This window comes from Marmota monax, unplaced genomic scaffold, assembly GCF_021218885.2.
Source record: "Marmota monax isolate L192 unplaced genomic scaffold, Marmota_monax_Labrador192_F-V1.1 WCK01_AAM20220418_F8-fsc00158, whole genome shotgun sequence".
Lineage (NCBI taxonomy): Eukaryota > Metazoa > Chordata > Mammalia > Rodentia > Sciuridae > Marmota > Marmota monax.
In genome coordinates, this window is record NW_026694092.1 from 2,377,878 (window position 1) to 2,404,426 (window position 26,549).

General features: G+C 37.3%; 1 protein-coding gene across 1 annotated transcript in view; it reads right to left on the reverse strand.

The window, feature by feature from the left end:
• Rpgr (retinitis pigmentosa GTPase regulator) overlaps positions 1–26,549 on the reverse strand; it is a 66,566-nt gene that overhangs the window by 10,133 nt on the left and 29,884 nt on the right. Inside the window, exons 11-13 of the mRNA XM_046465045.2 lie at positions 25,632–25,791; positions 20,028–20,125; positions 19,576–19,641 (exon numbers count right to left, since the gene is read on the reverse strand). Of these exons, the coding sequence (XP_046321001.1) occupies positions 19,576–19,641; positions 20,028–20,125; positions 25,632–25,791 (324 nt within the window). The remainder of the gene's footprint in view (positions 1–19,575; positions 19,642–20,027; positions 20,126–25,631; positions 25,792–26,549) is intronic.

Sequence of the window (26,549 nt, forward strand, 5' to 3'; positions counted from 1 at the left end):
TAACTATTTACATTTCAGGCAAAAAGATAAAAGGACATAGTTTAAATGCTTTGCTCTTGGTTATTAAAAACAAAGGGAAACCCAACTGGAGACAGAATTTGGTTTATCTGGCTACTATTCACCCAATCCAAATTATAAAACACCCAGTGCAAGGATCAAACAGATGGTTAATAAATCATATAATGATATTAAGAAAAGACATAAAATATTAATTGTAGTCTTTGTTCTATACTGAACAGGTTAGGTAGGGTTAACCATGAGGTAGATACCACTTACCAAAGACTTCTAAAACTTTTTTTCTGCATGCTTTCCCTCTAAGTGTATTATATGGTATATTATGCCTAGCCATATACACATTGTGGGTAGTTAACATTATCAGGGACAACTTCACTTTGAAAGGGAATAAGAAGCAAGGCTACTAGATCAAAGGGTAATGGGTGATAAATAGATATATTCATAAATATATATAAATGAAAGGCTAACTAGAAATAACAGTGCTCCTGAGAAATAGAATTCCAGGCTATGCCCCCCATGCCTCCACCCCCATCTCACAGAGGGAGGGTCAGTGAGCAGTGTTCCCAGAATAATCCTCACCTGGAGAGTCCGGCTAATCTAGCACCTGGGTCAACTCCAATCAGGCTTGTTAATTAAGGTATTAATGTCATCATAGGATAAGAGCATGCTATTATAAAAAGGGATTTGGAGTTTTACCTTATTTAAAAATAAGCAAAACACAGCATCTGTTATAATGAATTACAATCTTACTCATTAACTAAGAAAATCTATAATAATAAAACTTTTGGAACTGCATCATTTTCTAAAATTTGAGAAAGCTATTAGAAAATGACATTGTTCACTAAAAATTACATCAATTGTAAGACTTTGAGCTTACTAAGCACATTTAAATTATTCTATACACATCTGGACAACTAGTTTAAATCACAGAAAGCACTTTACCTTCAAACTGAAACAATTTAGGAGAGATTGGCAGAATACTGTCATTTTATAAAAAGAAAGGGTGAAGTTTAAGCACATTCTTGGCACTAGAACCATATAAGGCATGTAAGGTAGTCTGAAATGGTCAAGTATGTGTCTTATGTTAGGACATCAGTAAAGAAGCAAGTGGGCCTTGACATCTTGGTTCAGACACAGCACAATGAGCTGAAGTCTTTGGTGTGGTTCCAGGTAACATTTAAAAAAATATTTCTGATGGAGATTATCAAGAAAGCCAACATTCCTTATAAGTTTCAGTTTGTATAAGAATATAATTACAGGGCTCGGGGTGTAGCTCAGTGGTAGAGTGCTTGCCTAGCATATGTGAGGACCTGGGTTCAATTACCTGTATTTTTAAATACCAGGACATTAAAAAATCTACATTGCATATTTTAAGAACTAGAGATTGGTGTCAGAAATCAGCATAGTGGTTACCCTTGTGGGGGGGGAATGGTAAAAGACTGGAAGGGAGCTTCTGGGGAGTTGATAGTATGCTTTTTCTTGATTTGGATGCTGATTAGTTTGTAACGTGTGTTCAGTTTGTGAAAAATACATTGAACTATGTATGTATGGGATATGCATTTTGTGTATAGTATAGTTTTATACAGTTAAAAGAACCCTAAATTCCACAAAATTATAAAGCATAAAATTCTGTGCTATAATTCTGTATTTGTGATATGCTTCCATGTCACTCAGTGAACTTTTTCCAAATAGGTTATTATAGCCCTAAACATTTGCATCTTAAGTTATATCTGTCAGGAAAATGTCTTTATTTTTAAACTTTAAGTTCAGGGTTTTTTTAAGGATAAGTTTTGTTTTTTTCTTTGTGTGTTTGGGTGTGTGTCTGTATGGCACTGGGGACTGAACCAGGGCCTTGTGCATGCTAGGCACATGCTCTACCACTGAGTTACACCCCAAGCCTTCATGTTTTAACTACACTAGAAATTACTAAGGTAGTAGTGAGGAAGTAGGAAGGACATTAAATACAAAGGTTTAAGCACTGTTTTCTAAGCCTTATTCTATCACTCACGGCCTCAGCATGACACCTAATCAATGTACTTTACAGGCTATCTGTAAAATGGGAAAATAACATTAGCAACACCTTATTCGGAGTGTTTGCGTAAAGATTAAAAAGACTACTTACACAAAAATAACATGAGTAAATAGTGTATATATTGTACATAAATATTAGTTATTTTATACAGGTCCCTCCATAAAGAATATTTCTAGTGTGCACTGAGGACTGGCAAAAAATAAGAAAGTTGGACATTTTTTTCCCTTATGTCCTAGATCTTGTCATTAGAAAATAGTTTATTTAAAGTACCCTTATATTTATTCTACCCTCATCCATACATCCTTTTCTTCTGAGCCAGGAGTCCTGCAGCTAAGCATATGAGAAGGCAGCTGCATACCTGTTAGAAGTATCCATGGGACCTTAGCAAATTGGGGGTGTGTCAGTCTTGACTCTACTTCAGGCTAGGGTTGCCCCAGAGAATGATGCTCCTAGGCACTCAGTCTTTCCAAGTGAAGTCCAACCAATATTTCAACATTGGCAACCAATCCAAATTTTTTAAAAAATCACTGTGTACATAGGGCAGATCACACTCATGGGCTACCAGTTGTGACTTCCAAATTCTTGTCTTGATACCATTTTAAAATCTCTTAAGTCTTCCTTCTTTCTAGGCACCAATCTCTTATTCCATTCTTAATTCTGTATTTTAATTGCTGAATGTATTGTAATTTAACTCTGAAAGATACAGATCTTCCTGCTGATTGGCATTTTCAGATTTATTCTTTATTTCCCTCTCTTTTTCTTTAGACAATTTATTTCCTTTTTGTATCTTAGACAAATATATGATGCATGATCATACTTTCTGTGCTAATTACTTTATATAATTTGACAATAATGTTGGTACACAGGAAAATCTGTTGTGTGACAGCACTAACACCTACATTTTAGGTTAACCACTCGAGTGTGATCAGCCTTTCACTGCACTTCAAACATGGAGGGGGACCCATGTAATGGTGTATAAAAGTAGTTTCACTCCACTTCTTGCTAAAGGGTTATCAATATTATAATCTAATTTATTCCCAAAGATCTATTCCCATAAGTCATTTTTGGTTGGTATATTGTATTTAAACAAAAGCCAAGTTCATAGGACTAAACTCATGCACATCAGTCAGTGACTTGAAAATTCCTGACTGTACCTTTGTGTGTGACTTGGTGTGATCAGAAACGATAATTACAGTGATACAGAATACTATTGCTGAGCGCCCATAACATACTTCATGTACTAAGTACTTTGATCAAAGGACCCCTCCTTTATTAAAAGGGAAATAAGACTCAGAAAGGTAAACAAAACAATAACTAGAAACCTTTTCCAGGGACGCAGGGCTAATCAGTGGAAGGCTGAGATTTGAATTCAGGTCTGGACCCTAGAACCCATATTATTTCCCAACTCTTCCCAAATAATTTGAAGATCATATGGGCTGCCCTCACAACTATTTTTCCCCTCCAACACTGATATTTAAAGTATCACAGACTCTTCTTGTGGTTCATAAGATCCTGCCAATAACATTCTTATGTACCACTGTACATATTATTAAACAAAAATTTAGAATATTTTCCTCAAAGTATCCAAGACTTCAGAATATATATTTCCCTTTCTAAACTGAGAAATATGCCAGGAGCACTCTATGCCTGATATTTATATTTTTAAGTTTAGAACTGATTCCATTCCTTGCAAATGTCCCTGTCTTCATCCTCCCTATCTTATTCCAGGCCCTCTTCATTCTTTGTCTGGTTACAACAACTGCCTCTTAACTGGGACTCCCAACTCATCCTGTCCTCTTCAAATCCATCTTCCATATTGCTACTAGAATGATCACACAAAAAACCTTTAACATCTTGGTTAACAAACATATCAGGCCCTTTGCCTCTCTATTTCTAAGACCAAAGTATACCCTAGGCTGTCATTACTTCAAACATTCTCATGACTCTCATCAGCCTGGAAAGTCCTCATATCTCCTTGACTTGTTTACCTGATTGTTTTATTTGACATGACTCAGTTCAAGTTTTCCCACTTGTTCCTAGGAAGCTCTTTCTTAACCATTGTCTAGCAGCTGAACTTCCATGCCAAACACTAAGTTCCCATTCAGACTACAGAGTTCCTTGAGATCAGGAACCACATCTTACTCCCTGCATACCCAAAACATGAAAACCTTTTCTTCTTACTCATTAAGTAATTTAATGGAAGAAAAAAGTCATAGAGTTGTTTTGGGGGTCATATTTTTGTCTGGGCAGTCCTGGCAAAGAACACAGGGGTACCGGGAAACAAATAGCACAGTTAAGAAACAGTTAAGGCAGAGCTGCCTTGGTGTTCCCTGATGTCTTTTGGAGAAATATATACCTAAAGTCCCCGAGAGCTAAGAGGGCCACAAGAGGTGGATTGTAAACTGTTCTCACTTTTTGAGATTGACCTGACTTGGGGAAACTTCCGTTGCTTTTTGGTGTTTGGTACATAAGTATTTGTTGAATGAATAATAGGTACCAAATATTAAGCCATGATTCAGGTACTGGAACTGAATTTGCACAATGAAAAGAATAAAGGAAGGAACTACAGCACCTTCTTCTGGGTGCACATTTTATTTTTTATATACACATGAAGAGCAGTTTATCTCTATCATGAATTAACAAAAGACATTTCAATTGCACTCACCTCAAGTGCTGCTGTTCAGCAGCAGCAGGTGCTTCTGCCAGTACTCCTCAGCAGCTTACCTTAAAAAGTCTTTTTCTGCCAAAGTCCTTATTAGGAAATAGTAACTCAATGGATTCTACATATATAACTTATACTTCCCTCAGTAATGACCAGTGATAAGCTATAGTAAAAGCTCAAGAAACCAGCAGATAGGAATGATAAAGAAGCAACCAGTGATTTTAATCTAGGTAACCAAGTGTTAATTCATGAGGGGCAATGTGGTCTCATTCTTAACTTCCTTTCCTTTCTCTCCTTATCTTTATATAATATTTACAAATATGCAATTTATATATATAATATTTATAAATAATCAAATCCCTTCTATTCATAAAGGTCTTGGTTCTTTTACCCACACCATCCCACCACTAACTAGCAACAAACTCCCTTCCATAAACTTCAGAGGGCAGGAGGCCTGCCACATACATGATTAAATAAATGTTCATTGAGCAGTGGGCACTGAAAGTTTGCATGCTTAGTTTAGTCTAACTGTTAGTATGCTTGAAGGTGGGATGATTTTGGTGATTGAGACTTTTTTTCTGAGAAAAAGAGATACCAGCAATTCTGGTTCTGACAAAGCTGAAGTTGGTAAGGAACACTTAGCGTTCCTATAGAATCACTTAACTTGCCCATTCTAATTCCATACTTTTCCAGGTAAAGAAACCAAAGCCTGCAAAGGTTAAAAAAAACTGGCTCAAATTCATATAGCTTTAAAGTACAAATCTAGAAGCAGGGCCTTGGCCTCAAAATGACTAGTATACTGATTTTGACCAGAACATTATCCCTATAGAAACTACTGCTTCTAAGTTTTTGGCCATGGAAATGGAAAGAAATGGTAAGAAATGTTGTCTAAAAGTGGATATCCAGACCAGCTGAAATACTAATACGTGCACACATTAGAACATGATTTCAGTATTGCTGGCCGGTTATCTCTTAATTGGAAGATTGCTGGGAGCAATTAGCCAAGTAGGTATGACAGTTTCCTTGCCAGCGTACCCCATTTTGCAGTGACATTACATGTAGGTGACCTTGCTCAAGGACCAGGGCGGATTAGGGTGTTCCCAGTTTAGGATAATTGGGTTTAGGGCTTTCCAGTTTTAAGATTGTTCCTGCTGGGAATAGGGCGTATCCTGCTGCCTGAGTTCCCCTTGAGTTCTCACGGGATTCAGACAGTATATTTTGGGAGATAGAAGCCCAGTGGAGGTGGATTTTGGGCAGAGAACGTGGATTTCCCCAGAACGTGATTGTAGACGGCTGGTGTGAGTTCGGGAATAAAGAGTTGCTTTTGAATCTACAAGCTGTGTGGTGGCTCGTGATTTTGTGCCCAGCCAGACTGCGGCATTTGTGCCCAGCCAGACTGCGGCATTTGGCGGCCCGTGCGGGGAACTTCTGAAGCTTGGAGGTAAGTGAAATTGCTCGTCCCTGAGGAAGAGCAAAAGAATGGGTGACCATTTCAAAAAAACACAGTGCGTTCTTGTTTTGATTTATCTTGTTTTTGTTTCAAGCTGCCTATCCCTAGAAATTTCTCAGGCAAACTGGAAAAAATGGTTGACTAAAGGTTTGAAGTTTGTCGGCCCTGCGGAAGAGAAAATTGATACAACGATTTTTTATTCCGTTTTTGTTTCATTCAGTTTCGGTTTTGTTTTGTGTTATCTTATTGGGTTGCGTTATCTTTATAGTAGATTAGAAATTAGTAAAAAACAAACCGAAAAGATGTTAAGTAAATTGTTAGAGGTTCAGACCATGGAGAAAGACATTTTAGATCAAGCAAAAGAGAAGGTCTCTCGAGCTAGTCAGACAGAGGAAGAAAATTTAAAGGAAAAGGGGTTGTTAGGAAAAAGGCCACAACAGGAGGCTGTTACTAACTCCGTTTTATCACAAGAGGGCGTAATTCAACCAACAGCCCCACCGATGGAGACAGCTGAGTGGCCCTCAAACCCCGTAGTTGATAAATGGGATCCTGAGACAGGACCTCAAAGATTAGCACGCCCTGTACTTGAACAGGCAGGAGGGCAGCGAATTCACTGTGCTTTAGATTTTAAAACAGTGAAGCAGTTAAAGGAGGCTGTAACAACCTATGGTCCCCAAGCTCCCTTCACGGTAAGCATGGTCGAGTCCATTACTAACTTGGACATGACGCCAGCAGATTGGGCTAGCATGTGTAAATCTGTACTAAATGGAGGACAATATTTGTTATGGAAGGTTGCCAATGAGGAATTTTGCGCGGAGACAGCTAGGCGAAATGCAGCAGCCGGTTACCCTCAAAGAAATCTAGATATGTTGTTAGGAAAAGGACCTTATGAGGGTCAACGGCAACAAATTGAATATGATCCTGCTATATATGCACAAATTGCTGCAGACGCAGTTAGGGCATGGAAGACTTTACAAGGACATGGAGATTTACAAGGTCAGCTATCTAAGGTAATACAGAGAGCTAATGAACCTTACGCTGACTTTGTAGATAGGCTAATTCAAACAGCTGCCAAAATTTTTGGGGATACAGAACAAGCAATGCCATTAATAAAACAACTGGCTTATGACCAAGCAAATCGTTGCTGCAGAGAGGTTATTAGACCATGGAGACATGAAGATTTAAACACATATATTAAATTATGTAGAGATATTAATGAACAAGGGCAAGTCTTGGCAGCTGCAGTACAACAGGCTTTAGATGCCAGGCCAAAAACATGCTATGATTGTGAACAAACAGGACATTTTAAAAGGAATTGCCCCATAGGAGGAGGGTTTAACAAAAGTAGGTATCAAAGGAATAGAATACCGGGTATTTGCCCACGATGCCGTAGAGGGAGACATTGGGCTAATGAATGCCATTCTCAAACCACCATAGAGGGTACTCCCTTACCAAAAAACGGACAAAGACCAGGTATTTATCCACGATATCGTGGAGAAAGGCATCAGGCTCCATTGCCAAAAAACGGACAGGGGGGCCCAATGCTCCGGGGCCCACAACCACAAATCTACGGGGCAGTGGAGGAACCCAGCAACACCATCAGGGTAGTGCCCAGGACACCTTGTCCATTAAATCCCTCATCAGACAAACCCGAGGGAGCGCAGGGTTGGACATCTGTGCCTCTGCCAGAGCAGTATTAACTCCAGAGATGGGAGTTCAAATCATTCCCACAGGAGTAAAAGGACCTCTTCCCCAAGGAACAGTAGGCTTATTATTGGGACGTTGTTCATCTACATTAAAAGGACTTATGATAAGTCCTGGGGTAATTGATCCCGATTATGTAGGTGAAATAAAAATTATAGCTAGTTCTCCAAGAGGTATATCAGTAATTTCACCTGGAGATAGAATAGCACAGTTGTTAATAATACCCAGCCTACATAATAAATTTCCTAGTCATAGTGTACAAAGAGGTTCCAGGGGATTAGGCTCCACAGGTGTAGATTGGGCTATGTTGTCTTTAAATTTAGATTCTCGCCCAATGCTAAAACTAAATATTCAAGGTCATGAGTTTAATGGACTACTGGACACAGGAGCTGACCTTAGCATCATATCTCGTCAAGAATGGCCAAAACATTGGCCATTACAACAAGCCACTCAAACGCTTCGTGGCCTAGGAGTGGCGACTAATCCCCATAGAAGTTCTATGATATTAGATTGGAAGGATTCTGAAGGATGTGAAGGAACTATACAGCCATATGTATTGGATCATCTTCCTATAAATTTATGGGGACGAGATGTCCTAGATCAATTAGGTTTGACGTTAACAAATAACATCAATCCTAATGCGCCCACTACTAGGGCTAGACAAGGCTTTAGGAAAGAAAAAAGATTAGGAAAACAAGGGCAAGGTATAGCAGCACCAATACAAATAGATCAAGGAACAGACAGACATGGGTTGGATTTTCAGAAAGGGCCACTGAGACAATCAAAATTACTTGGAAATCAGAAAGACCAGTGTGGGTTCCTCAGTGGCCCCTGACTAAAGAAAAGATACAAGTAGCCCATGATCTGGTCAAACAACAATTAGCGGAAGGACATATACAACCTTCCATATCTCCCCATAATACTCCCATTTTTGTCATCAAAAAGAAATCTGGTAAATGGAGATTATTGCAAGATTTAAGCGACATTAATAATGAGATGGTCATTATGGGACCTGCTCAATCAGGGATTCCTCAATTGTCTGCTTTGCCAAACAACTGGCATGTTTTAGCTATAGATATTAAAGATTGTTTTCTTTTTCAATTCCAATTCATCCCGAGGATAGTCCACGTTTTGCATTTACTATCCCTGCATTAAATCATGAAGGTCCTGATCAGAGATATGAATGGAAAGTACTCCCTCAAGGGATGGCTAACAGTCCAACTATGTGTCAAATATATGTTAACAAAGCAATCCAGCCACTTAGAAATCAAAATCCTGAACTACAAATATTTCACTATATGGATGATGTATTATCGGCACATAAAGATAAAAACATATTGCTGGAATGTTATGCCACACTTACAAACTTATTAAAAAATTATAATCTAGAGATAGCAATAGATAAAGTACAATTAAATTTTCCAATTAATTATTTAGGAGTTCTATTATCCTCAACCATGGTCCGTCCACCAAAAATTCAAATACGAGTAGATCAACTCAAATCACTTAACGACTTTCAAAAGTTATTGGGAGACATAAATTGGATAAGGCCTTATCTAGGTATACCAACAGGAGAGTTGGGACCTTTATTTGCTATTCTAAAAGGTCCATCAGATCCAAATTCACCCCGCATGTTAACTCCTAAAGCAAGAAAGGCATTAAAAATTATTGAAACATATATGGAAAATATACATTTGGATAGAATTGATATAAGTTTGCCTTTATTATTTATTGTACTACCAACAAAAAATATTCCTACAGGAGTATTTTGGCAAGAAAGTCCATTATTGTGGATACGTTTATCTTATTCTCCTAACACTATTCTTACTAGGTATCCTGAGGCTGTAGGACAATTAATACTCAAAGGAATAAAAGCAGCGAAGGGAGTGTTTGGAATTTCTCCCAATAAAATTATTACTCCATATACTATGGATCAAATTGATGAGTTAGCTAATGAGTTAAATACTTGGGCAATAATCATGTGTAAATCTAATGTTTCATTTGATAATCATTTACCATCTAATCCTTTGTTGTCTTTTTGGTCTAAGCATCCTGTAGTTTTTCCTAAAATGACAAGAAAAACACCTATCATGAATGCTCCAAATATATTCACTGATGGGTCTAATAATGGTACAGCAGCAGTAGTTACCCCAGATCGAACTTTTACATTTTTAGTACCCAAACAATAAGCTCAAAAGGTAGAGCTTAATGCAGTTTTACAAGCTTTTTTGATGTTTAAAGATTCTGTATTTAATTTATTTTCTGATAGTCAGTATGTAGTTAATGCTATAGTATCTCTTGAAGATGCTGGTAGGATTTCCCCTTCTTCTACTGTTTTCTCTTTGTTTTCCACTATACAAAGTCTAATCTGGGACAGAAAAGATCCATTCTTCATAGGACATATTAGGGCACATACAGGATTGCCTGGAGCCCTTAATTTAGGCAATGATTTAGCAGATAAAACTACACATGACATACATATTTTCTCTACATTTGAAGAAGCTACAAATTTTCATAAAAGGTTTCATGTTAATGCTAATACTTTACAAAAGCATTTTAAAATAACTAAGGAACAAGCCAGACATATAATAAAACAATGTCAAAATTGTGTGACATTTTTACCACAAGTTAATCTTGGAGTCAATCCTAGAGGACTGATACCTAACCATATTTGGCAGATGGACGTCACACACTTGCCAGAATTTGGAAAATTAAAATATTTACATGTTACAGTAGATACTTCTTCCGGATTTTTGATGGGCTCCCTTCATGCCGGAGAAAAAACTAAAGATGTTATAGCTCATTGCTTACAAAATTTTGCCACTGTGGGCGTTCCTAAACAGTTAAAAACCAATAATGGTCCTGGCTATACCTCTACCTCTTTTAAACAATTTTGCTCATCATTTGGTATTACTCATATAACAGGAATCCCATACAATCCACAGGGACAAGGCATAGTTGAAAGAGCTCATCAAACTATTAAAACGTATTTATTAAAGCAAAAAGAGGGAATTGGAAGGGGGTATATATCCCCCAAAGATAAACTTAAAATAACGCTTTTTACTCTAAACTTTTTAAATTTGGATTCATCAGGAGTTAGTGCTGCGGAAAGACACATGTATCCAAAAAATGTACATAAGCCTAAAGTACTTTGGAAAGATATTCTAACAGGACAATGGAAAGGTCCTGACCCAGTGATTGTCTGGAGTCAGGGGTCTGTTTGTGTTTTTCCACAGGGAGAACAGCAGCCAATTTGGATTCCAGAGAGATTAACTAAAACAATTTCTACAGATCGAAAAGAAGATGATTTGACTCAAATCCATAACAGCTGATATCCAGAACTCCAGCTTGGCCATTCTTACATCTGCGACAGTGATTAACCAGGATGCTTTTTTCAATAGCTATTTTATTATTGCATTTTTCCACATCATAAGGTTCTATTTTTATTTTTTGAGCTCATACAAACCTAGGTTAATGTTTTTCTGATCAGTTTTATTTTTTTGACTGTGGAGTTTTTAAACATTGCAATGGAGATTTCACCTAGGTAAAGCTACAAGGCCTTTACTATTTTCTTATGTGTTGTACGTTTGTGTGCACATTTGTGTTTTGTGTTGTATGTCTGTATGTGCGTATGTCCATATTTCTTATATGAGGAGCGCTCATGAAAAAATGGATCTGAATTATTATTATTATTTTTTTTATTCACGTGATTTAAATGGTTTAATTTAAATTAGGTAAACAGCTGTTAAGGATTGTTTTTAAAGGTGGTTAACAGATCTGTTTGTTTACTAATTTAAATTAGGTAAAAAGCTGTTAAGGATTGTTTTTAAAGTAGGTTAACAGATCTGTTTGTTTACTTTCACCTTTCCTTTTCATTATATTTAATAATTCTTTTCAGGATAATGTCTTTTTAGCATCATTGCCAGAATTCCTATCTTCATCCCAGTGCCGGTGAAGACAAAGATAAAACCAAACTACAGCTTCTATGATAGCTATCACAGTAAACTGTATAAACTGATGTATCAATGAATATAACTCAACAAGTAATGCTCAATCAAGGAGTCAACTTACTTTGGGAGGAAACGGATTTTGGGAGGAAATGGACATATTGATAGATTCCTCTGCTTTGAACTGCTTGCAGAACTTGCCTGGACTATGTAACTATCGTTTGGTGCAGTGAATTGTGGTAATGCTGGCATATCTTTGCTGATGGTGTCACTAGTGATGCAATTTTTATTTCCTTGCCAGCGCACCCCATGTTAATTGTGGTAGTGCTGACATATATCTTTGCTGATGGTGTCACCAGTGATGCAATTTTTCCCAAGGAGCCGTCAATTGGCTTGGTGTCATGGCATTTCTGTATCCTCCTCCCTTCTGCTAGTGATGGTCTAAAATTTGGGGGCCAATGGCTATATTCTGGACCGGTAGTCAGTGACGGGTATGATCCAATTGCAGTGGTATCAACCTAAGACAGGAGGCTGACGCCTAAAGGTCAGTTTTTCCTATGACGGGTAAGAACCATATGTTGAATTGGACAACCTACCAGGCACGGTCCTTAAGCCACATTAACCTCACTCCCCCACTGGCACCAAGGCCAAATTTGGGGGCCAACAGAGGTGAGGCAAAGAACCTCACCCCCCCACTGGTGCATAGACCTATCCACAAGTATGGCTGTATGTTGGAACGATAGTCAGTGACGGGTATGAATCAATTGCAGTGGTATCAACCTAAGACAGGAGGCTGACGCCTAAAGGTCAGTTTTCCGATGACGGGTAAGAACCATATGTTGAATTGGACAACCTACCAGGCACGGTCCTTAAGCCACATTGCTTGTTGTTTAATTAATCAGAAGGGGGGAGATGCTGGGAGCCATTAGCCAAGTAGGTATGACAATTTCCTTGCCAGCGTACCCCATTTTGCAGTGACATTACATGTAGGTGACCTTGCTCAAGGACCAGGGCGGATTAGGGTGTTCCCAGTTTAGGATAATCAGGTTTAGGGCGTTCCAGGTTTAAGATTATTCCTGCTGGGAATAGGGCGTATCCTGCTGCCTGAGTTCCCCTTGAGTTCTCACGGGATTCAGACAGTATATTTTGGGAGATAGAAGCCCAGTGGAGGTGGATTTTGGGCAGAGAACGTGGATTTCCCCAGAATGTGATTGTAGACGGCTGGTGTGAGTTCGGGAATAAAGAGTTGCTGTTTGAATCTACAAGCTGTGTGGTGGCTCGTGATTTTGTGCCCAGCCAGACTGCGGCAGAAGATGAATGCCGCTACCTTTAAGTTTAGTAACTTGAGTTTAGAGTTTCTCATCTCCCTTGAGTTCCTTTATGGGCTTCCTTTTGAACTCTGTCTCTATCATCCATCTTACTTAATCATTTTAAGTCTACTTTTTCAATAACCATGTTTGGCACATAAATTTTATTACAGTATTATTAATCCCACTTCTCAAACACTTAATGAATGTGGTAGAATTTGGTTGAGGGCTGCAATGCCAAATCAATGTATTTGGTTAGATATGGGAAGTTACCAGATATTCCAGCAGTTAAGAGACAATTTATAGCTGTTTCTAGAAAATTCTTCACTTTGATTCTAGTCTTTCTTCTCTTTTTCATTTTTACCTAAGAGAACTGAATGTGCAAAGTATTCATCTACACAAATTTCATAGGAAGTTTACCATCAAAATCTTCTTTGATTAAAATATAAGAAATCCCTCATGTCCAAAATATGGAAGTGACTGGGAAAGGAAATCAGTTGAAAAGGGAGCAATAAATACACAACAATCAAACTAACTGCATTTTATACACTGAAAATTTATGGGAAGACTAAAATTACTCTAGTGGAAATTAGTCTAAATCTACTTTAGCCTCTTTAAAATTCAATATCTAGTACTAGACAGTTTCTTTTCACACACAATTACTGACTGTATACATTAAATCTTTATTTTACTGGAAACATCCTGATATGCAATAGACAAACTGAGAATTACAGGATAGTCAATGAAGAGTACATACAGGGCAGGTAACAGACACTGAGTTCGAAGGTTCTGACAGTATAGTTAGAGCTCAGAAATGATAGTTTAGAAATACAGAAGACAAGAGACATTAAAGCCAACAAAACTTGTTAAGAGAAGAAAACAAAAATTTATGAAAACTTAAGTTAACTTTAAAGTATATATTTTTCTTCCTTAAAAACTTATTATACAAATAACAAAAACAATAGAGCAGATCTGCTTGTCAGAATGGAAAGAATGTTAAGAATTAGAAAAGACCATAGTTATATCATCTCATCCACTCTATTTCATGAATGAGGAAACGAGCTTACTGAATCACTTTGCCCATCTGATAAACACTTAAAAGTTATACATACTTTCAGATTACACGTTTAAGTAAATCTCCATTTTATTAGGTATACTAATGAAATGGAGAGCTCAATTAGGATGTAAGCCCTGAACATAGCTGTCACTTTGTAGACACAGACTGAAAAATATGTGCTAACATACGTATAAGAACTCAGAAATTCTGATAGCCCTTAAGAATCTATACTATTTTTTAATGGACTGATTATTAATACAAACAAAATACTCTTGTAGTATATTTCTATTTCCAAAATGTGACTTAATGATGAAAATATAATGTCAATTATCTGTTATGGTCTTTTAATATTTTCTGGTTATAAATTTATAATTTTGGGCAAAACTACAATGAGATGCCAGTTTAGAAGAAACTAATTTTGCAGTGCCCTCCTTCTGCCTTTGACCCCTTAACACAACCTGCATCAGTTGCTTCTTTACCACATGTAAAATAACCACAATACAAAATCAGTTTTTAGTAAAATGAGTGCCAATCGCATGCAAGGTGTTCAAATGATTTAGCTGGCCATAATCAGGTCAAATTTAAAGTCTATTACTTTAATTCCAAATAATGTGGTAATACATTATTCCAGAATTTTTTGGAACCTGGTGGCCCATTCTCTAAAAGTTGTTTTGACTGCACTGGCCTTTTGAACCTCTGCTCTTTCCCCTTTCCCTGTGAGTTAGTAACAGACTTTTTTTGATATGTTCTATGTCTGTCACATTTCATAGATCCTTTTGTTTTGCTCTCTTTTTTGGACTCTTTTCTGTTACCCTGACTTTCCTTCTCTTTTTCACCCATTTCCTGGTATTTCCCCTCTTTTTCCTCATTGTCTACCTCTTCTTCCTCCTCCCCTTCCCTCTCCTTCCTTTCCCTATTCTCCCCTTCCTCTTCTCCCTCTCCTTCCCTTTCTTCTTCCCCCTTTCCTTCATTTTCCTCTTCTCCTTCCTCTTCTTCCTCCTCTCCTTCATTTTCCCCTTCTCCTTCTTCCTCTTCCCCATCTCCTTCCTCACTTTCCCCCTCTCCTTCATTTTCTTCCTCTCCTTCCTCTTCTTCCCTCTCTCCTTCATCTTCTTCCTCTTCCCCCTCTCCTTCCTCTTCCTCCTCCTCTTCCCCCTCTCCTTCCTCTTCCCCCTCTCCTTCCTCTTCCTCCTCTCCTTCCTCTTCTCCCTCTCCTTCCTCTTCCTCCTCTTCCCCCTCTCCTTCCTCGTCTTCCTCCTCTCCTTCCTCATCTTCCTCCTCTCCTTCCTCTTCCTCCTCTTCCCCCTCTCCTTCCTCTTCTTCCTCCTCTTCCCTCTCTCCTTCTTCACTTTCCTCTTCTCCCTCTCCTTCCTCATCTTCCCCTTCTCTTTCCTCTTTACCTTGCTCCCCTTCTTCCCCAGTTTCCTCTTCTTCCCCATTTTCCTCTTCTCCTTCCTCTTCCCCCTCTCCTTCTTCCTCTTCCCTATTTCCCTCACTTTCCCCTTCTCCTTCCTCTTCACCTTGTTCCTCTTCTCCCTCTCCTTCATTTTCCCCTTCCTCTTCTCCTTCTTTGCCCTCTCCTTCCTCTTCATCTTCTTCCTCTTTTCCCTTTCTTTCTTTCTCTACCCTCTCTCCTTCCTCTGTTTCCCCATCTCCTTCCTCTTCCTTCCCCTCCTCTTTCTCTTTTTCTCTATCTCTTTCCTCCCCTCCATTCTTTTCTCCATCTTCTTTCTCCTTTCCCCCTTCTCCTTCCTCTTCACTTTCTCCTTCCTCTTCTGCTCTTTCTTTTCCCTCTCCCTTTTTCTTCTTCCCATCCTCCTCTTCTTCCTCTCCTTGCCCCTCCTCCTGCTCTCCTTGCTCCTCCTCCCTTTCCTCCTGCTCTCCTTGCTCCTCCTCTCTTTCCTCCTCTTCTTCTTGCTCCTCCCCTTCTCCTTCCTCCATCTCTTGGTTTCTTTCTTCCTGGTGGCCTTTGTCCCCCTCCTTTTTCTTCTGTTTTACCTCATCTCTTTTCTCCCACTCCTCCTCCTCTTTTAGGTACTTGCCTTCCTTATCCAGACTCTCCATTTTTCCTCTTCCTCCATCTTTCTCCCCTTCCTCCTTCCCATGCCATTGTTCCACTTCTGAACTACCCTCCTCATAGATTTGGTTCCTTTCACCTTCAGTCCCATCCTCTGCCTCTCCCTTGCCTTCACTCACCTCTGCTCTGTCTGAAAGGTCATCTGACAGGGTTCCTGCTTCCTCCTCCTTTGTTTCTCCTTCCACCTCCACATTTTCCTTATGTGCCTCTACCACTTGCTCCTCTATTCCACTTCCTTCTGAATCCTCTGTTCCTTCCTGCTCCTCTGGTATGTCTGACAAGTGGTCACACTTAAAATCATATTTTGTCATGAATCTGGATACTCTGGGTTCAGTCTCAAGTCCTTGTTCGACATATTTTCTGCTGAACCACATGTGATAATCAGTTTCCAGTTCATCCTCTTTCTCTTCACTATCAAATTCTATTGACTCGGGCTGATCCAATATGTCGGCTGTACCCATCTGTCTCTGGCTTTCACATTCCATGTAACTGTCTGGCTCTTCTATCAATTCTCTTTCAGGATCAAAGATCGTATCTTGCTGCCTACTTTTCCTTTCCTGAGTAAAGCCTTTGTCGTCTTCATCCTCAAAATTCACATCTTTTTCTGGTAACTCATCAAAGAACATATCATATGGTAAACATTCTATATTCTCTTTTCTTTCTTGTATATCTTTCAGACCTGCCATTTCCATCAGCTCAGTTTTCTTCTCAGACACTATTTCTTCTCCATCACATTCCTTTTCTGTGTCCTTAGTATCAAGTTCATCAACCTCACTTTTACTCTCATGTCTAAATATCTCTTTTTGCAAGCCCTCTTCATTGATGTTGGCCTCAGGGTCCTCCTGGTCTGAGTCATTATCTACTTCCTCATCTGTAAACGTTTCCATAGTCTTAGATGCTTGCATCATGAAGATCCCTTCATCTACCTGTTCCTTATATGCTTTCCCTTCTTTCATTTTTGATACCTCTTCATATTCATATTCATTACTATCATCATCATTTTCAGTACAAGCTGCATGCTGAATCAATTGGTCAACTGCTTCTTGTTTCTGTAAATTTTTTGAAGTAATCATCATACTACTATTAGTTGACAATGGCAACTTTTCTTCTATAAATTACTGCTACAATTTTACATTTTTAAAAGTAGAATAAAAATGTCCAGATAGAATAAAAATATCAGATATTTTTCTGAGGTTTTATTTTCTTTAGGAATAACTTATACCACTGTCTAGGTCTCCAGTATATCTAATTTTGACTTAGTAACATGTATCTGTGTTTGTTTAGCTTTCAGTTTTAATCATGTGCCTTAATTCTGCCAATCACAATTCCAATATTTATTATCTACCCTTTTTCTCAATTGGAGTAAATACTTACATTATGACATTTCTAGATTGATTTTGCAAGATGCTATTTCAAAATTTACACCGCACTTGCATGAATCATTTCAGTATAATTTTTCCACCTTCTCTATCATTTTTAATTTCCAAATTTTGATTAGTCTTTGAGTTCATGAAATCCACAAAATTAATCAATATATGAAACTTTTTAAAACTGAAAAAAATGAGTAGCTTATTTTTAGAAGAAAAAAGGAAAACTGCACATGAATTTTTTTTTAAAATCTATAAGCTAATAACAATATTTTTCTTTCCTAAACAAAATATTTGTATGAATTTTCAAAAGTTTTACCCTATTATATTCTTTAAAATAATTTGTAAACATGAAAAATCACTAAAAAGAAAAAATACTTAGGGCAGAATGTAAGATTTAGGTAAAAACTATGAAATCACACATTGAGATTTGAATGATATATCAACAATATAAAAATAATTTCCTGCTGAACAAAATAAGGCAAAACCAAATTGTTGACCTAAATTCTACAAGTTAATTAATTCAAATATTTGATGAATTTGGATCTCTGGATGGTAAAAGCTCACAAAATCAAATTTTATAAATTGTGATGAGTGTTAAGGCATAGGAAGAGGTTCAACTTTTACCAAAGAAATAATTAAAACAGGACAAGTTACGAATTAACAAACTGATATAGAGAAATGGTATAACAAATATGTTTTACTCACTAAAGTAGGCCTGATAGAGCCTAAACTTAAAAGGACTATCTAAAGTATGAAATACATATCAGCTTAAAAGGAAGTACTTTTCTATTATGTTCTAGGTCTGTCATTTCAAAAGTGCTAAAACTTGAAAGTTCTTTCCAGAGCCCTAAGAGAAACAGGCCCAACAGTCAGAACTGATTTCTAAATGTATGTGCCTTTCTTTTCCCAGAACAGTAAGGCAGCCCAGAAGAGGCAGAGCCCAGAGTCTAAGAGCAGAGAAAGGAAAGAGGAAAGATGGAAGTATAGTCAGTAACTAAAGCAGTTAACATTCATTGAGCTTCCACAACTGCGGTGGAAGCCATATTCAAAGGCATGCTGTTATTCACCATGACTCTCACTGATATACACAGGACTAATGAAGACTGGCTCTAAATTTTTATGATTTATCAAGATGCTCTTTCATTTCAGTGGCTTTGGTTTGAAGAATTTTTATCTTAATATGGCAAAGACACTAGAAATAGAAAATGTTTTTTACAGCCTCCTTCCTTTAATTTACATTTCTCTGCTTTATTTTTCCTAATCTCCAAACTCCTCATCCTTTTATCCCACTAGTTCTTAAAGCCAGGGAAAGCAAAAAATCTAACGGAAGGCCTTTATTTCTCCAGGGTTGTGGAAGACATAGACTACTCCTTCCTCTTGCTATTTGTTATTCAGTAAAGGTCTCCTTTTCACCCATAAACAGTCTCGAGTTTCCAAATATTTATTTTAATCATGTTTTATGCTATCCATTCCTTGATAAATTAAAAAGACAAATCTAAAAATTAGAAGTGATTATCAAATATTTTTTTACTGAAATCACAAAATAGCAGACCTAGAAAAAAATGTTAATATCACCCAGTAAAGTCAGCATAGTAATTCACCCAAAGTCATATTCAACCAGTCAGACTCTGATAAACAGTGGCCTCTTTCTATAAGTAAGAAATACAATTATGAACTATTGCTAGACAGAAGAAAATATAATTATCACAACTTAAGTTAGTAACTCCAAAGAACAAATTTCAGTAATGAAATTCTAGCATTCTTGCTGCATCACAGAAAATACATACCAACAGAACAAGCCAAATGGAGGTCATCTACATTGTGCTCCTCTGTCCTTTAAATTCTTAAATAAATGAATACTTACCTTTCTTGTGGTCTTCCCAGAAACTTTTCAAAGCAAAATAATTTAAACTGTTCTTACCTACCATAATAAAAATAACTCTCTATATTATACCTTTTGTTTTTGAATTGGCGAAAATGTTAATGACTTGTCATCAGAATTCAGGTTCATCATATGTGTCTGAAATAAAAAAGAAGTATATGTTCTCAAAAATATAGACTATATATAGGCTAATGCAGGCTATATATATGATCGTGCATTCTAAATACACACACACACACACACACACACACACAGAGTAAAATGAATGCCAAACAGTTCAGACAGTAATATAATCTACTCTCAATTGCCATGCTAATGGTGTTAAGATAGAAATAAATTTTATCATACATTAATTAAACTTTGTTTGCTAATTTTTAACCAATAAAGTTGGTTAAAATTAGCAAAACCAAAGAAATAGTTTTTTTGTGCATGAGAATATAGAAGACATATACATACATGTTCACACATAAACACATGAACCAAAATTTATACCAAACTCATCTACATAGATACAGAATCATTACCATATTTAAGATATCATTAGTTTCTTCAAGGCTTTCTGAATCTGCTGCTGAAGAATTTTCTGTCTCTTTCTCTTTGGTCATGTTATCTTGAAAAATGTCTGAATGATGAGAAGGAAAAAGGAAATCCACATTTCAATAGAAATATAAAAAGCAACTAGACAGAAATTCTATAATACAAAGTGTGAGTACAATTTTACCAAAGGTCCTTTGATTTAATGTCAGGGGAGCTGAATAGAAGTCAACCACAGTGATAATGTGTTTTAAAATCTCTTTTTCAAGGTTTAAGAACTTTGACACCCATTAGATAATAACTGTATCATTCATATGGACAGGTTAATACTGTTCCTTTGGGATACCTACAACCCACATATTGAGCACTGGATGCTAGCCCCAAGAAAGGTCCCAATCACCCATATATTCCTGGCTTTTTACCCCAGTGTAGTTCCCCTATACATCATATCAGGCTGTATGGCCAATTAAATAAAGCAGACATAACTATGATGTCATTCTAGCTCTGCTTTGCTACATGCATGCATGTTCTCTCTTTTGGATCACTTGCTCTGGAGGAAGCCACTTTGTGAGCATCTTTACATAGAAGCCTATGTGAAGAGTACAGGAAGCCCTCTGCCAATAGCAACATGAATGAGCTGGAAATTCAACTAGAGCCCTGTATGACAGTGTGACTTTAACTCGATGAGTGAGCCTGAGCCAGAATTACCCAGTTAATGTGATCCTGGATTCTTGACTCTCAGAAACTATGTGAAATAGTATCTGTCATTTTAACTTGCTAAGTTTTATGGTCATTTTTAAATGTAGCAACAAATAACTATCTCAAGTACCTTTCACAGAAAATGGCAAGTTATTATATCATAAAGCAGAAAATTAAAAGTCATAAGCTCTATTTGACCTTACATTTTTCTAAAGTTTCTCACTATATCCTCTTTGATCACCTGTCCATTTATTTGAGGGGAGTTTCTTAAATGAAGTCTTAACTACAAATGCCAGTCCACACTGATCTCTCCATTTTAAATCTATTCAACTCCATGAGCAAGTACTCATTTTGTATCTATTCCATGTGTTGTAATATGCAGAGACAGTAACTTAAATTTTAACTGCTAATTCTTTTGTTGTTCATTATCTATATTTAAGTTTTACAATAGATGTTGATATACATAGACTATAAGTTCATTAAGAAGTAGTAATTATCAAGGGAATATAAAAACATAGAGGAAAGAGAAATCACACATGAATGTTGGGAATCAGAAATGGTTTCACTAAAGAGGTGCATGGAAGGATGAGTAGTGTTCTGAGAGGCAGGCAGAGATAGAGCTGGAAAGGGAATAAATGAATTCCCATTCCTAATAAATCCAAGGAGTAGGAAGAGAAGCACATGGAAGGAAGCAACTTGTGTTGAAGGCTGCCAATGTCCTAAGAACATATACTCTTTTGTGTGTTGGATTAATCCTATGATAACAAGAAAGGTTAAACATTATATTCTCATTTTACGAATGAGAAAAGTATACTTAATTTACCATTATGGTACCTAATGTCAATCTCAGGTCTATGTAACTCCATAGCCCATGTTCTTTCCAGTAAGTCAGACTCTGAATTGCTCAGTTTGATCAAAATCAGGGGTTACATTTTTTTTTCTCTAAAAGACCACACAGTAAATATCTTATGATTTGTGAGCCATACAGTCTCTGTCCTAACTTAACCTCTGACATTGCAGAATGAAAACAGCCATAGACAACACATGAAGGAATGGGTATGAATGGGTTCAAATAAAAGTTTATTTACAAAAACAGGTGGCTGGCTAGATTTGGTCCATGGGTCATAGTTTCCAGACTCCTGATTTAAATAGAGGTTATAAGAAAAAAAGGTTACTGAGAGAGAGAGAGAGAGAGAGAGAGAGAGAGAGAGAGAGAGAGAGCGCCAGAAAAGCAGTTGGGAGTTATAAGGAAACATTTATTTTCATAAATATCAGGGATCCTCTGAAGACAGTGGAGCAGATAGGATCTGAACTGGACTTAAGGGAGATTAATGTGAAAAGTGTTACACTGGATATACTGGAGGTAAGAAAATGTAGGTTTAGAAAATAGAGTAGCTTTTTTAAGCTGATGGCTTTGTCTCAGATGAGAAAACAGAAATCACTAGACATGATGTGCTTGATCTTCTCACCAACATATATTATTACCTAAATTTGTGCCCAAGTTCTCATTTTCCTGTTAATGTAAAATGTCTTTCCTATTACCAAAGACTGCTCTGTATGCCAGCCTCTTCTGTCTTCCAAGAGCTTTTGTCTCCTAGGGCTACCAAGATCTCCTGATTATAGGTATACACATGTGTTCCAGTTTTTCCCATGGATCCCACAGTTCCCTCTAGCTGCCTGCCAAGTGTTCTGGACTATCTCATGACCAAATAAGCAAAATAATGATCTACACAGCCTATCTCCTCTTCACTTCCTCATTCCCTATTCATGCTTTAATACTTATCATTCTGGCTTCTGTGATCTTTCCCTGGAACTGCTCTTTGTTGAGGTCACCAGTAATCTCCAGGATACCAAATGCACTGGATGTTTCTTTGAGTTCTTTTCCCTTAATCTTTGAGCAGAGATTTGCATTCATGCCTCTACTTTTTCCTAATTTTCCTCCTCCTCCTCTCTTACTGACTGATGAGATCAAGAAAGATAAATATTCTTATGTCTATATCCTGGTCCCTCTTCTCTTCTGACTCTACTCTCTGTTGATTTCACCAACTTTGTACATTTTAAATACCATTTCTCTACTGATGGTTTCCAAATTTTATCACTAGTCCAGAGCTCTTTTCTGAACTTTAGGCTATTTTTCAACCGCCTGCTTAATATTTCCATTTGCGTGTCTCATAGACACCCCAGGCTCAATTCTTAAATTTCTTCCTCAAACTTGTCCATCATCCTATTGCTTAGGAACTACCCTTGATTCTTCCCTTTATGTCATCCCTATGTGTAATCTATTAATACGATAAGCAAGTCTAGTTGGTTATATGTCTGAAACATATCATCTCAACTGCAAAGACCTTGGTCCACACATTGCTATCTCTTGCAAAAAAAAAAAAAAATCTGACAAGTATTTTTCTTCTTCTTCTAATATGGCTTCCCTAGAATCCACATGGAGGTAGAAATGATCATTTTAAAATATCAATTGGATTGGAACATATCAGTCCACTCTTTAAAACCCACTAATTGCTTTTTATTGTATTTAAAACCATTCAAGCTTGACACAGTAGTGCACACCAGTAATTCCTGCTACTAAGTAGGTTCAGGCAGGGGGATCAAAGTTTGAGGACAGCCTCTGCAACTGAGAGACGCTGTCTCAAAATAAAAAAGACTGGGGATGTAACTGAGCAGTAAAGTATCCCTGGGTTCCATCCCTAGTGACATACACACTAACACACACACACACACACACACACACACATAGAGAGAGAGAGAGAGAGAGAACCATTCAAATTGAATAGGCTCTTTCTGGCCTATAAACTGAGGAATAATTTTTCACTGTCTTTTCTCCAACATCATCCTGTTCTGTCTTTTCCCTCACTTTAGAGCCCTACTGGTCTTTCCTTTTCTTTGCCTCTTATTTTCTCTGCCAGGAATGCAACTACTGTCAATTTATGTGGCTATTTCTTATCCTTTATGTTTTAGCATGAATGGCATCTTCTCAGCAAGACCTACCCTGATCCATTTTCTTCCCTTATAAAGACAAAAGTCTGCAAATAATTTAGAACAAATCATATTATATACTGAGTATAACTTATAAGCTACTTATTATAAAGAAAGTTTTATTAGTCACAAAAAGATAGGGGAAATTTTTCCTTTTGATCTAGGTACAAAATTATGTACATATTTACATTTAAATCTCTTGAAGTGGGAAATGACTTTCTTTCCCCAAACCACATACTTTTCTTCCCTGTATACAATGCTTGTCAGAATCTACTACTATACTTTCCATGTCTAGGACTGAAAAGCATCATTTGACATTGATTTTTTTTGGGGGTGGAGGGTCCTGGGGTTGAACCCAGGGGCATTTAACCACTGAGCCACATCCTCACCCCTTTTTTTTGCATTTTATTTAGAGATAGGGTCTCACTGAGTTGCTTAGTGCCTTGCAAAGTTTCTGAAGCTGGTTTTGAACTTGTGATCCTCCTGCCTCAGCCTCCCAAGCTGCTGGGATTACAGGTGTGTGCCACCGCACTCAGCCTTGACACTGATTCTTATTTCAAAAAGACCATACAGGAGAATTAGGGTTGTAGCTCAGTGGCAGGGCACTTGCCTAGCACATATGAGGTACTGGGTTCAATCCTCAGCACCACATAAAAATAAATAAATAAAATGAAGGTATCGTGTCCATCTATGACTTAAAAAAACAACATACAAAAGTTGTGGTGAAGAAACTCAGCTCATTATCAAGGTCCTGTCTAGATGATAGATCACAAACAATAAAAAGTATGTGCCATGGTTCTTAATTCCCAATGTACAGGTTTATCTTTCTCTTTTCTTTTTTGGTACTGAGGAGTGAACCCAGGGGGCACTTTATCACAGAGCTACATACCCCATCCCTTTTTAGTTTTTGAGATAGGGTCTCTCTAAGTTGCTTAGGGCCTTGCTAAGATGCTGAGTCTGGCTTCAAATTTGTGATCCTTCAGCTTCCCAAGTCACAGAATATGGGCCTGTGCCACCAAGCCTAGCCAGGTTTATCTACTTAAATTTCAAATCTACTTCTTCTTCTGATCTCCTGGTCTTGCGCCCATCATCCAAGCATACACCCTCTAATACCATACAGACACTCCTTCAAGATATAAAGTCTATGAACACAATCATGTGGAAGAGGTGTATAGTAGTAAAAGAGTTGGGATTACAATTTAAAGCATGAATATCTAATAGGGACTGAGATAGAGGTGTTACTGATAATCATAAGTATATTTATTTAGGGGTTTCTAGAGGTGATGAGCTCAATGCTAAATACTTTACATGCCTGATATCACTTAATCATTGAAATCATTCTCTGAAGTAGGCATCATTAAATGATAAGGAAACTGAGGCTTAGATTTAGTCACATAGTTGATAAATGTCAGAGCTGGCATGCAACCCTAGATCAATTTTAATTCCATATCCCATGCTGTAACCACTATGAATCACTGCTTAAATACAGAACTTGACATAGATCCAGAAGACCTGCATTCAAATCCTGTCCACTTCAGATATAAACTGACTGACCTTGGGTAAGTCACTTGATTTCTTCAGGTCTAGCTTTTCTCATTTGTAAAATAAAGAATATAATTCCCACTTATTTCATGAAGTTGCTTCAGGTTTTATAGAAAGTAATATAATAATGGCATGCATATTATCCATTACTCTATAAAGACATGCTGCTATGGTTACAAGATTCATTGATGGTGCTTTGTATTTGTAAGGGTATTTCTGGGTTTGAGTTCAAGTGGGTGATATCAGGCTCTAATTGGGGATGAAACAATTTAATGAACTGGAGAAAACATCTTAAGATAAAACATGAAAGCAATAGGAATAAAAGGCACATTTCTCCTAAGAGCAGGCAGGGTGACAAGTATTACCTGGATCCAGTGGCTCCGTGAAGTCAGAGGTGCATTTCTCTGAGAGGTAATTAATAGGCACAGGGAAAGAGATTGAAGAAGGGGAAAAATAAGGTACGGAGGCAGTCTCCTCTAATGGAGGTAGTGTTCGAACCATGTGAATAGATTCTGGGGATTTCTCCTTTAAAATAAAATAATAAATATCTGTCAAATGATGTTATATATAACATTGGCATAAATTTCCTTGCGGTTGCTAAAAATATTTAAGAGAAAGAGTCCAAAGTCTACCAACATTCCATAACATTCACTTCTTAATAATCCCCAGGGGATCAAAAACGTTTTGTTCTGTTGTTTCTGTATCTTAGTTGCTCTAAATTGTCAATCGGAAAGCCTGTTTTTCACATTTTGGGGAAAAAAAATGTGTGTGTGTGTGTGTGTTTTCTCTGCTTTCTCTTATAGAAACAAAACTTTGCTCATGAGATATAAAAAATTACAAAACATGGGTGGAATATTTCTCAACCTTTCCATATATACTTTTTGTAAATAAAAAGTCACACTTAACTTTTACTCCAAAAGGAAAGAATTTAAGAACTTAACGTAATTTTCAAAGAGGAATTTCTCCTTTAAATATTTGGCATTTTCATTTTTTAAAAAAGTATAAGTGTCACTGAAACAGTAATTTTAAAGCACATGAGAGCACTAGAGCAGATTATGCTTAGTGAAGCTAGCCAATCCCTAAAAAACAAATACCAAATGTCTTCTTTGATATAATGAGAGCAACTAAGAACAGAGCAGGGAGGAAGAGCAGGAAGAAAAGATTAACATTAAACAGATACATGAGGTGGGATGGAAAGGGAGAGAAAAGGGAAATTGCATGGTAATGGAGGGAGACCCTCATTGTTATACAAAATTACATATAAGAGGTTGTGAGGGGAATGG